This window comes from Gorilla gorilla, chromosome 5 (genome assembly GCF_029281585.2).
Source record: "Gorilla gorilla gorilla isolate KB3781 chromosome 5, NHGRI_mGorGor1-v2.1_pri, whole genome shotgun sequence".
NCBI classification, from domain to species: Eukaryota; Metazoa; Chordata; class Mammalia; order Primates; family Hominidae; genus Gorilla; species Gorilla gorilla.
Window position 1 is genome coordinate 132,379,605 of NC_073229.2, and position 12,920 is coordinate 132,392,524.

The 12,920-nt window shown below is 38.7% G+C and overlaps 1 protein-coding gene across 3 annotated transcripts in view; it reads right to left on the reverse strand.

Moving 5' to 3' along the window:
- Positions 1 to 1,064: 1,064 nt before the first annotated feature.
- The window catches only part of SNX3 (sorting nexin 3), a 49,552-nt gene continuing 37,696 nt past the window's right edge, over positions 1,065 to 12,920 (reverse strand). Inside the window, exons 2-4 of one of the 3 annotated variants that reach the window (XM_031012420.2) lie at positions 12,507 to 12,602; positions 4,054 to 4,178; positions 1,065 to 1,806 (exon numbers count right to left, since the gene is read on the reverse strand). In XM_031012420.2, the coding sequence (XP_030868280.1) occupies positions 1,701 to 1,806; positions 4,054 to 4,178; positions 12,507 to 12,602 (327 nt within the window). In that variant the 3' untranslated portion in view covers positions 1,065 to 1,700. Of the gene's footprint in view, positions 1,807 to 4,052; positions 4,179 to 11,790; positions 11,878 to 12,506; positions 12,603 to 12,920 lie in introns of those variants that run through there. The other 2 variants (XM_055390723.2, XM_031012421.3) reach the window with 2 other exon arrangements.

The following is a 12,920-nucleotide window of genomic DNA, read 5'->3' on the forward strand; positions in this document are numbered from 1 at the left end:
TGGTCTCAGAACTCCGGGCCTCAAGCAATCCCCCTGCCTTGGCCTCCCAAAGTGCTGGCACTACAGGTGAGAGCCACTGTGCCTTGCCGAGAACCACTGCTTTAAAGAATTATTTGGTTTTGTAGAGCTACCATTATTCTGTTCTGCATACCCAAAACTGACAGCCTCTGACTTTACTTCTCTAGTTCACTGAAATAAAATTTACATGTTGTTTAGCTTTGTACCTTCTTACTTTACAGTAATTGAAACATCCAGTATTAGGGAACTGTGAAATACTGTTTGAGCAACAAAAGGCCTTATGGGGCAACTCTGACTTCTTCCTATGACTTCTATCTGCTTGTGGACATCCTAGTTTGGCCAAGACCTAAGCTTGTTTCCTTTTAAATGGACTGATCCATCTTCAGAGGAGACGCATCTGCTGTAGGAGGACAAAATTTCTTTACCTTGGGATTTAACTCCAAGTCACAATGGGTTCCCAAACCACCAGAAGTTGTACAAACTAGAGACCACATTCTGGCTGAAAGGTCTGAACACAACACAAGTTAGGCAGCAAGAAGTCATGTGTTTTCTGGTATCTTATCATTTTTGCAGGTCAGGCTAGAAGATTGTGCCCTTCTCTTAAAGAGGATAAAGTGTGCTACTATCCCAAACCAAATTAAAGAGAAAGCACAAACCTGCTGACTAAGAAGAGTTATTACACCCTTGCTAAGTTTGTTTAAACAAGTCACTCAGTTGAACTAGGAAAAAACTTCTGAAAAATAGGAGAAATGGTATTTTATCTTTAAAAGTCCTTTTAATAAATGAGATTATAAAGCAGTTTTCAAATACACAAAGTGCTTCAAAATGATTCAATAAGCCTTAAGCAACACATTTTTTAGTATATCACTTTTGTTGTTGTTGAAAATACCCCATTCAATGGATGGAAGTATATTTGATATCACCACTGTTTAAAGGGAATGGAGTTACAGGAATGAGAAATATATAATTAGTAAATAATCCCTCTCAACAAGTGACTTAAGTAGTCACTCATAGAGAGCAAAAAAAGCTGGAGGCAACACAATCAGTGCATATCAGAAATGCATTTTAATTTTTATTTGAAAACAACTTAAATTTTTAGACAAATGATTTTAGTATATAAATTTGCTTTTGTTTTTATACAGAATATAAAGATTTCCCTCATTAATCTTCCATGTGAAGGGTATTACAAGCCTGGAGGAAGATACTTTCTGCACACAAGTATGTATCTTATGTGTGCAGTATTGGAAGCCAATGGTGTAGTGCTCCTACACATAAATGGGGGCAAGTGACATCACACATTAAAAGGGGGAAAGAGAAATATTCTAGTTAATCAGATGCAAGAAGCAAACAAGACGCAAAAACTGTGCAAATAAGACCAAGCCAGTAACTTTAGTTACGACACTGCAGATTACACTGGAATAACAGGTTTGTGAGGCTATAGTGTGCACCACATTAAAACAGCAAGAAAGAGCTATTTATATAGAAAGGCTGGAATGAGGGATTTTTACTAAAGCAAATTAACTTCTTGTCAACTGCCAAAACAAAACAAAACTGAGCATATGAGTGTTAGTATACTGAAGGCATGTTATACCAGTTTCTGTGCAGCATGCTAAAAGTTAGAACTTCTTCACTGGTGCTTATCAATCATTAATAGTCACGTTTTTGCCCCTTCTTGCCAAATTTCAGGCATGTCTTATTTTAGATGGAGTATAGCTTTTATCTATTATTTCATCTTGTAAAAACATGTGAAGACAACGTTCGTTCTGTGCCAGAGGATGACCAGCGACCCTGAGAATAAAAAATATAAATTTAGTCCAATATTTTATACAAGGTGGGGGAGTTCAAAACACATATTTTAAAGTTGAGAAGCATGTATAATTTTTTTTTTTTTGAGATGGAGTCTTGCTCTGTTGCACAGGCTGGAGTGCAGTGGCTGATCTTGGCTCATGGCAACCTCCATCTCCTGGGTTCAAGTGATTTCGTGCCTCAGCCCCCTGAGTAGCTGGGACTACAGGCGTGTGCCATCATGCCCAGCTAATTTTTATATTTTTACTAGAGACGGGGTTTCACCATGTTGGCCAGGCTAGTCTCAAATCCCTGACCTCAAGTGATCTGCCCACCTCAGCCTCCCAAAGTGCTGGGATTACAGGCGTGAGCCACTGTGCCTGGCTCAGAATCATGTACAGTTTACCAATAAGTATTATTCTGGACTGTCCATAAAGCTATGCACTATCAACTAATGGTATATGTTCTTTTGTTTGGTTCACAACTCTAATTAAGAAAACATTAATCACAAATTTTTCACTGCTTGTGGCACATGTACCCAATTAGCTTTACATCATAGCTGGTGTATTCATAAGAAACTTAAATTAATTTTAATGTTAAAAGTGAAGCATGTCAATTGATCCTAAGAATCTTTTTTTTTTTTTTTTTTTTTTGAGACAAAGTGTTGCTCTATCACCCAGGCTAGAGTGCAGTGGTGTGATCTTGGCTCACTGCAACCTCTGTCTCCCAGGTTCAAGCGATTCTCCTGCCACAGCCTCCTGAGTAGCTGGGACTACAGGTAAACACCACCACACCCCACTAATTTTTGTATTTTTAGTAGAGACAGGGTTTCACCATGTTGGCCAGGCTGGCCTTGGAACTCCTGACCTCAAGTGATCTGCCCACCTCGGCCTCCCAAAATATTGGGATTACAGACATGATCCACTGTACCAGGCCAGAGTCTATTTTAAAGAGGAGAAGATACAGGATTGAAGTTAGAAATACAATGAAGTTCAATAAAAGCCCAAAATACTAAAAAAACAGGCACAAATATCCAGGTATTTTGTTTGTTTTTGCCTGCTTAAAACCAGACTGGGCAACCAGACTACTATTTCAGAATTTAAAAATATCTAATATAGGCCAGGCGTGGTGGCTCATGCTTGTAATCCCAGCACTTTGGGAGACCAAGGCAGGCAGATCACTTGAGGTCAGGAGTTTGAGACCAGCCTGGCCAACATGGCGAAACCCTGTCTCTACTAAAAATACAAAAATAAGCCAGACACGATGATGCACAACTATAATCCCAACTACTCAGGTGGCTGAGGCATGAGAATCACTTGAACCTGGGAGGTGGAGGTTTCAGTGAGCTGAGACTGCACCACTGCACTGCAGCCTGGGCGACAGAGCAAGACTTTGTCTCAAAAAAAAAAAAAAAAAAACAATCTAATATAGTACTGCCTTCTCCAAAAGGAAAATAGATTCACAGACAATGAATATTGAGTGCTACAGTAGATAGCCAAGGGCTTTATGTAACCCTTTCTCTCCTATCTACCACTCATGGATCTTCAAATCACTAGATAAAATTTACAGTGTAAGCTCACATTACCATATTCTGTAGGATTTGATTTACTTTTGCTAGTTTAAGGCCAATGCACAATTACAGTGAGGTCTTTCTTGGCATAAATCTTTCTATCACTCTGGCTTTCTATTACTTTACAAAATAGCTATATTTCAAATGGGAATAAAATTAAAAGCTAAAAATATTGGTTTGAGCTTATCAAGAGTTTCTAAAGTAAAAAAGAAACAATCCTAAGTCTTCTTACATTTTCAAAAGAATACATTTTACCATGAAAATTAAAAACATGCACCTTTATACAAGACATGCTAATACCTCCATCTGCAATCAAACAAGATGATTGCAAGTATATTGTAAGTTTTATTGTTCATGCTAGAACATACCTTAAATCAGAAAGAATCATAAGTAAAACTGTATTTTTTAAATGCCGTAATTTTAAATGTAATTTGCATAAATTAACCAAGAAAAACAAATACAAAACTTAGGTCAACACAAAGATGCTCATTTCAATCACTCAAATGTGTTAATATTTATCACATGATATTCAACTTGTCAGATACTTTTACTTTGTTTAAATGATATGAAAAGTTAGGAAATGGCTGAAAGAAAAGGCAACAGTGCAGTTTAGCTTAACATCTAAACTACAAGTAGTCACTTAAAGTAGTCCTACACTTTGAGGAATAGGAAGCACTTACTTGTTTATAAACTGCTCCAGCCCTTGTTTTCTTTCTTCAATAAAATTGTCATCAAATATTCCATCATCTCCTCTAAAAGGAAGCTGACGCAAAAACGCTTTCCCAGGGAGCGGGGGAACTACGACCTAAAACGTGAAGACAGAAACTCCTTGATCATGATGACTGGGTTGTGAAAATTTATAGAGCACAACATGAAGACAAAGCATGTCCTCACTATGACAGCCATCGTCCGGTCAAACTAGTTTAAATATAAAAGAGCAAAAAATACACTGAAAAAAGACCAAATGTTTAGACAAATGCAGAATAGCCCATCAGACAAAAGCTCCTAATTCAAAGGCAGGGCCCATAGCTTATATCATTTTTCTTGGCCTTATCAAAGCCCAGGTATACAAAGAGAACACTCACAACACTGAAATAAAGGTTACCATGCCCCTCAGACACTTGTGATGCCACTTGGAGAAGGCAATGCCTTATTGCAATGGAAACTGCAGAAATCAAAATCAACTCTCAATTAAATGAAGAAATGTTAATGTTCTCTCTGCAACATGGTTAGGTAAGAATTCTGGTTTCAGCCGGGCGTGGTGGCTCACGCCTGTAATCCCAGCACTTTGGGAGGCCGAGGCAGGCAGATCACAGGGTCAGGAGATCGAGACCATCCTGGCTAAGACGGTGAAACCCTGTCTCTACTAAAAAATACAAAAAATGAGCCGGGCATGGTGGCGGGCGCCTGTAGGCCCAGCTACTCTGGAGGCTGAGGCAGGAGAATGGCATGAACCCGGGAGGCAGAGCTTGCAGTGAGTGGAGATCACGCCACTGCACTCCAGCTGGGCTACAGAGTGAGACTCCGTCTGGAAAAAAAAAAAAAAAAAAAAAAAAAGATTTCTGGTTTCTTCAATCTCTTACCATCTGCATACAGTCTTTCCTACTTGTGTTTGAGGTGATGACAAAATACCAATAACTCTAGTTGTCACTATTCTGTTTCCTAAATTAAGAAACAAGTCAACTTTCTCCCAAATGCCCTATCCTGCTGTCTTTTCCCAAAGACCTGTCATTTCTCCCTTCTCACACTATAGGATGATCCCAAATTTTCCCCTTCAAAGCCTAATCAAGGGTCAACTCCTGCTGATCTCTCCCTTCTGGGAATTATCTGGAGCTCAAATATTATTCTGGGCCAGGTGCAGTGGCTCACATCTGCAATCCCTGCACTTTGGGAGGCCAAGACAGGCAGGAGGATTGCTTGAGGCCAGGAGTTTGACACAAGCCTGGGCACATGTCTACAAAAATAAAAAAAACTTAGCTGGGTGTGGTGGTGTGAGCCTGTAGTCCCAGCTACTTAGGAGGCGGAAGTGGGATGATCACTTGAGTCCAGGAGTTCAGGACTGGAGTGAACGAAAATCATGTCGCTGCACTCCAGCCTAGGTGACAGCGAGACCCCGTCTTAAAAAAAAAATAAATTTTTAAAAATGTTATTCTGGAGCTCAAAATACTTGTTTTGATTAAATAGCACCTAGCTATTTCACAGGTTAGTTTGGTTTCTCTACCCTAGCACTACTGAGAATCAGATAAGTTTTGTACTGGGGGGCTTTCTTGTGCATTCTTTTCTTTCTTGAGATGGGGTCTTGCTCTGTCACCCAGGCTGGAGTTCCGTGGTGCGATCATGGCTCGCTGCAGCCTCCCCCAGACTCAGATGATCCTCCTGCATCAGCCTCCCAAATAGCCGGGACACTACAGGCACATAGCGTGCTACCATGCCTGGCTAATTTCTCTATTTTTTGTGGAGATGGTGTTTCACCGTGTTGACCAGGCTGGCATTCTTTTCTTTAGCAGCATCCCTAGCCTCTACCCACTAGACAACATAGCACCCCCGGTTGAGACAATAAAAAATGTCTCTAGACAGTGTCAAATGTCTCCTGGGGGATAAAACTGCCTTTGGTGGAAAACCATCAATCTATCATACTAATGTCTTCAAATCAAGACCCCTGTCTTAGGCTTCTTGTGGTTATTTTAAGAAAAACTGGGCATACAACAGAAGCTCAAATATCTGTTAAATGACCAACCACTTAGCTGGATCCTTACTTTAAACGCAAACAGAGAAATGTGTAAGCAAACAATCAGAACAAGGAGAAATATATATAGTAAACTGATACATATTTTTCTTTTCACCAATAATACAAATTACACATATTCAAAAAAATTAAAACTTCAAACCCTTGATATAGTTTCTACAACGAGTTGTTTATCCTCAAACAAAATTCAATAGGGTAAAAAAGGGAAAGAGCAACTCGACTTCATATAGATTAACAAAAAACAAAATAAAAACAAAAAAACCAAATGTCCAAATAAATTTTATAATCCCTTCCTAGATTTACTCTCCTCAGATGACCAATGATGAAGATATCTATGGATTTGTCTCTGTAAATTTATGCTAGCATTCTCAGATCTCACCCCCATGTTAACATCTGTTTAGTTGAGAGTTAAAATCTGCAGGGACCTTCTATAACTGAGAAACAAAGGAATGCTAACCATTACGTTCCAGTAGAATGGCTATCTGGTGGGCAGGGAAAAATATCTGTATCTACACAATTATTATTTAAAAAAAGAATTCTGGAACCACTGTGTTAAATAAATGACCACCATTAATTCAGGGTAGAATTTAGCATGAAACTTAAGAAAAGTATAGCTCAAGGATGTCAGTTAAAGAAAGAAGGAAAATGATAAAAAATGTAAGAATATGTATATAATTAAATATATATAAATTTCATATATAATGGGAATTTAAGAAAAGGATAGCTATGCATTATCCTCTGTAGAGATACACTCTTCCTAACATATTCAAACTAGTCATTCAAATGGATGGGGAGGTGGTAGGCAACAGGATTAATGATCTATAAAAATCATAAATGGCTCATCCAGCTAAGATTCTCTTCTACATCAAATTATTTTTGCTGAAGCAGTCTGAAAACACCTAACTGGAATTCTAACACCAGGTTGGGTGCGGTAGCTCACATATGTAATCCCAGCACTTCAGGAGGCCAAGGTGGGTGGATCACCTGAGGTCAGAAGTTCAAGACCAGCCTGGCCAACATGGTGAAACCCTGTGTCTACTAAAAATACAAAAAATTAGCCGGGCATGGTGGTGCATGCTTGTAACCCCTTTACTCAGGACGCTGAGGAGAATTGCTTGAGCCTGGGAGGCAGAGATTGCAGTAAGCCGGGACTGCACCACGGTACTCCAGCCTGGGCGAGAGCTAGACACTGTCTCAAAAAAAAAAATAATTCTAATACTAATTAAAAAGTCATGAATGCAAAGATATGTGCGTGCATGTGGGGTGAGAAATAGGAGAATATCTGGTGAGCACAATATATTGAAAGCTAAAGCAAACCAGAATAAAAGCTAAAAGATCTGACCATAATACATGTCAGCTAATTTCTAGCTTAGTTTAACAGATCTTAGTTAAAAGTACTAATACACCACAAAATAACTTGATTACATTGTTCTTTGCAATACTGTAATACGAGTAAAACTTTCACATGGATTTAACTCTCAATATATTTAACTGGTCTAATGTTAAATGTGAAGTATTGTGCTTCAAAGGACAACATCAAGAAAGTGAAAAACTACCCAGAGACTGGGAGATATGTGCAAATTATGTATCTGATAGGGAACTCTAAGAGTCTTATATATTCTCGACATAACTCTATAATAAAAAGATGAACCCATTTAAAAAGGCAAAAGCTCTCAATAAAGATGTCTCCAAAGAAGATACATAAATGACCAATAAGTACATGAAAAGAAAATCAACATTAGTGGCCATTAGAGAAATAAACATCAAAACCACAATGCAATACCCCTTCACAAACAGTAGGATAGCTATAATAAAGAAGACAGGCAATTGGTAAGGATGTGGAGAAAAGTAGAACCTCACATTGCTGGTAAGAATGTAAAATTATGCAGCTGCTTTGGAAAAACGGTCTACCAATTCCTCAAAAGGTTAAAAAGAGTTATGACCCAGCAATGTACTGGTAGGTATATACTGAAAAGAAATGAAAACACATGCAGACAGAAACCTATGCACAAATGTTCACAGCAGCACTACTAATAACAGCCAAAAAGTAGAACAAAATGTCCACCAAATAAGTGTATAAATAAGATGTGGTATAAGCATACAATAGGATATTATTTAGGAATAAAAAGAAATGAAGTAATTGATGCATGTTAGAAAAGCATGAACTGTGAAAACATGTTAAGTGAAAGAAGCCAGACACAAAAGATCACATATTGTGGACTTCCATTTACATATGCCCAGAATGGGCAAATCCACAGAGAAAGGAGACTAGCAGGTGGTTGCCATAGGCTGAGTGAGGAAGGGTTGGGGAGAAATCAGCGGTGTCTACTAATGCGGACAGGGTTTCTTTTATTGGGTGATAAAAATGCTCTAAAATTGACTAGTGCTCTAAAATAGTGATGGTTGCACATCTCTGTGAACATATTAAAAACCAGTGAATTATACACTTTAAATGGGTGAATTGCATGGTATGTGAATTATATCTCAATAAAGCTGTTACTAAAAACAAAAGCGGTCGGGCGGGGTGGCTCATGCCTGTAATCCCAGCACTTCAGGAGGCCAAGGCAGGTGGATCACGAGGCCAGGAGATCGAGACCGTCTTGCTAACACGGTGAAACCCCGTCTCTACTAAAAATTAAAAAAAAAAAAAAAAAAAAATTTACAAAAAAAAGCAAAATACACACTCAGCAAAAGTTTATTAAACATTTCCAGTGTGCCACATGGTACGTCAAGCAAAGCCCAAAGCCTATGTATCAAGACACTTCTCAGCTAGGTGCGGTGGCTCATGCCTGTAATCCCAGCACTTTGGGAGGCCAAGGCAGGAGGATTACTTGAGGCCAGGAATTCAAGACCAGCCTGGGCAACATAGTGAAGCCTCATCCTTACAAAAAAATTTTTAAAATTAGCTGGACATGGTGGCCCATGCCTGTAGTCCCAGCTACTTGGGAGGCTGAGGCAGGAAAATCACTTGAGACCAGGAGTTGGAGGATATTATAGTATGCTATGATCACGCCACTGCATTTCAGCCTGGGCAACAGAGCAAGGCTCTGTCAATCAATCAATCAATCAATCTCCTAACCATCTGTAATTTGTAATATAGTGAGATATAAATCTTTATTTCCTAATAGACAAATATTTCAACTCCATTTGCTGAATTCCTTTCCCACTGAATGACAATGCTATTTTTGTTATGAACTAAATTCCCTATAAATACATGGGTCAAAGTCTAAACTCTATTACATTCCACTAATCTATTTGCCCAACCTAAAGCAACATACACTGCATAACAGTGTTTCCCATCAGAGATGGACCACTTAAGATAATAACTGTGGTGCCTTAAGATTATAATGGAGGTGAAAAATTCTTATTGCCTAGAGATGTCTTGGTGATCCTGACTCTGTGCAGGCCTAGGCTACTATGTATATTTGTGACTTAATTTTTAAGAAAAAGTTAAAAAAATTTAAATAGAGAAAAGCTTATAGAATAAGAATATAAAGAACATATTTTTGTAGATTTGTTCAATGTGTCTGTGTTTTAAGCTAAGTGTTATTACAAGAGTCAAAAAGTTAAAGTAAAAAGTTTAAAAAGTAAGCTAACGTTAATTTATTATTGAAGAAAAATATTTTATAAACTATAAATTTCAATGTACAGTGTTTATAAAGCCTGCAGTAATAAACAGTAATGTCCTAGGTCTTCTCATTCACTCGCCACATACTAACTGACTCACCCAAAACAACTTTCAATCCTGCAAGCTCCATTTATGGTAAGTGCCCTATACAGGTGTACCATTTAAAAAATCTTCCATGCTTTAAAAAAAAAAAAAAAAAAAATCTTCCACGCTGTATTTTTTACCATATCTTTTATATGTTTAGATGCACAAATGCTTCCCACTATGTTACAACTGCCTGTAGTATTAAGTACAGTAACATGTTGGATAGGCTTGTAGTCTAGGAGTAATAATAGGCTGTACCATATAGCCTAGGTGTGTAGTAGGCTACACCACCTGGGTTTGTGTGAGTATACTCATATGATGTTTGCACAAACAATGAAATCACCTAAGGATGCATTTCTTAGAATGTATTCTCATCATTAAGTGCCATATGACTACACCACATTGTTTGAATTACTATAGCCTTAAGATATGTTTTGGGTCAGGCGCAGTGGCTCACACCTGTAATCCCAGCACTTTGGGAAGCCGAGGAGGGCGGATCACCTGAGGTCAGGAGTTTGAGACCAGCCTGGCCAACATGATGAAACCCCATCTCTACTAAAAATATAAAAAAATTAGCCGAGTGTGGTAGTGGGTGCCTGTAATCCCAGCTACTCGGGAGGCTGGGGCAGGAGAATCACTTGAACCCAGGAGATGGAGGTTGCAGTGAGCCGACATGATGCCACTGCATTCCAGAGTGAGGCTCAGTCTCAAAAAAAAAAAAAAAAAAAGATGTTTTCATGTCTGGTAGAACAAATAACCTGCTGCCCACTACATACTGAAAATATTTTTTGGTTATTCTTGAGATTTTTCTGATTCTAAAGCTCATAAATAAATCTGCAACTTTATAAACAGCCCTACTGAAATTTCTACTACAATCTTATGAATTTATAAATAAGTTAGAAGATACTGCTCTACTTCATGCAGGTCTCTGCTAATGTCACCTAGAGTGAGGCCTTCCCTTTTGCTCTATGTGAGAGTGGCTCCCCTGGCACTTCCTACTTCCCTTAGTTTAGCTTTGTTTTTTTTTTAGAGCTTCTCATCATCTGACATCTATATATTTTACTATATTTTTCCTGCCTTCTCTTCAACAACCCCCTCCCCCGCAATTTACCTAATAGGATATAAGTACCATAAAAGAGGGGACCTTAATTTGTTCATAGCTCTACCTGTAACTCCTAGAACACAAAGGACGAGCTAAAATGTTCATAAAAAAATCTTCAAAAGTAAACATTCCAAACGAGGAATACAGTATTACAAGGAATACAGTATTACACTTTTTTTTTTTTTTTTGAGACAGGGCCTGGCTCTGGTGCCCATGCTGGAGGGCAGGGGCAAGACTACAGCTCACTGCAACCTCTGCCTCCTGGACTCAAGTGATCCTCTTGCCTCAGCCTCCTGAGTGCTGGGACTACAGGTGCATGTCACCATGCCTGGCTAATTTTTGTATTTTTGGTAGCGATGGGGTTTCGCATGTTGCCCACGCTGGTCTCGAACTCCTTGGCTTAAGTGATCCACCCGCGTTGGCCTCCTGAAGTGCTGGGATTACAGGCGTAAGCCACTGCACCTGGCCCCTCTTTATTTAGGTCTGGTCTTTTGGTAAAGTTTGAGAGCTTTCTTAACACAGATTTTGTATTTCTAGTTTTATTCATATTTAAAAATTTTGGAAGAGATGGGGCCTCACTATGTTACCCAGGCTGGTCTTGAACTGCTGGGCTCAAGAGATCCTCCTGACTCAGCCTACCAAAGTACCGAGATCATAGGCATGAGCCACCATGCCCGGCCTTCTTTACATTTTTGTTGGAATGCTATGATCTGCATATTTTGTGCTCATATGCAGCCACTTTTATCTTAGGCTAGAAACAGAAAAAAAAAGAAAACCCTTATTAAACTTGAGAAATGAGTACAGACTAGTCTTCATCTAGTTCAGGACTCCTACCATACCCACACCTTTTTACCTACTTTCTAGTCACAAAATAACTTTTCATCATTCTGAGCACACCACGTCCTTCCATGACTCCTTGCCTCTGATGTCATTCTGAGGCAGGGCTGAAATGAGAGACACCAGAGTGAGACCTTGCTTTAATTTATTTTGATGCCAAAGCTACCAAATTCTATTCTAAGAGAAGATCAGGCATGTAACAGTGTTTTTAAATTGCCGGCAGCAACCCATTAGTGGATCATGGCCATCATTTAAAAACGCTAATCTGAAGAATATCAGCACATATCACACAGAGTGAGGTCATTACTGCTTTATGAAACTTCTGTTACAAGAACATATATGTGATGAAAAAAACTTATGTGTCACTAAAACAAAATTGGAAATACACTGACATTTATAAAATGTATTGAGGAATAGAAACTTGGCTTAAGTGTGTGGAGAGGGGAAGATGGAATAGGACGATGAGGGAAAGGAAGGAAGTAATAGCAACAAGGTTCTAAGAAGTGTTATTGAAGTGTGAGTCAGCAAAGACCTCAACTGGGCCAAAGTAGACAAGACAAAGAGTTCTAAGGAAAATTTACACAGACTCTACCTCTATAAAATGACACTGAACTATTTGAAAAAAAGAAATCATATTTGCTTTTACCCATTTTATTCAATATCATTTTCCTGAGAAATATTAAACATTAAAACTTGGAATGTTTTGCTTTAAAGTTGCATTATAAATCATTCTTACCTTGCTCTCTCTTTCTAATTCACTTCGCAGCCATTCAAAGTCACTGTATCTTCTTCTAACAGTAGATTCTTTCAGCTTGAAAATAGGAAGATTTGTCTGAAACGAAAAAAGTTACTCCTAAATTGAAGCACATTAAGGAAACTTCAAAAAAATGGGGGGACGGGTATGGCAAGCCTGATTACCTTAACAAAAGAAATCATGACTTTCTTTTTCTTTTTTTGAGACAGAATCTCCCTTTGTTGCCTAGGCTGGAGTGCAATGGCACGATCTCGGCTCACTGCAACCTCCACCTCCCAGGTTCAAATGATTTTTCCGCCTCAGCCTCCCAAGTAGCTGGGATTACAGGCACCCACCATCATGCCCAGCTAATTTTTGTATTTTTGTAGAGATGGGGTTTTACCATGTTGCCCAGGC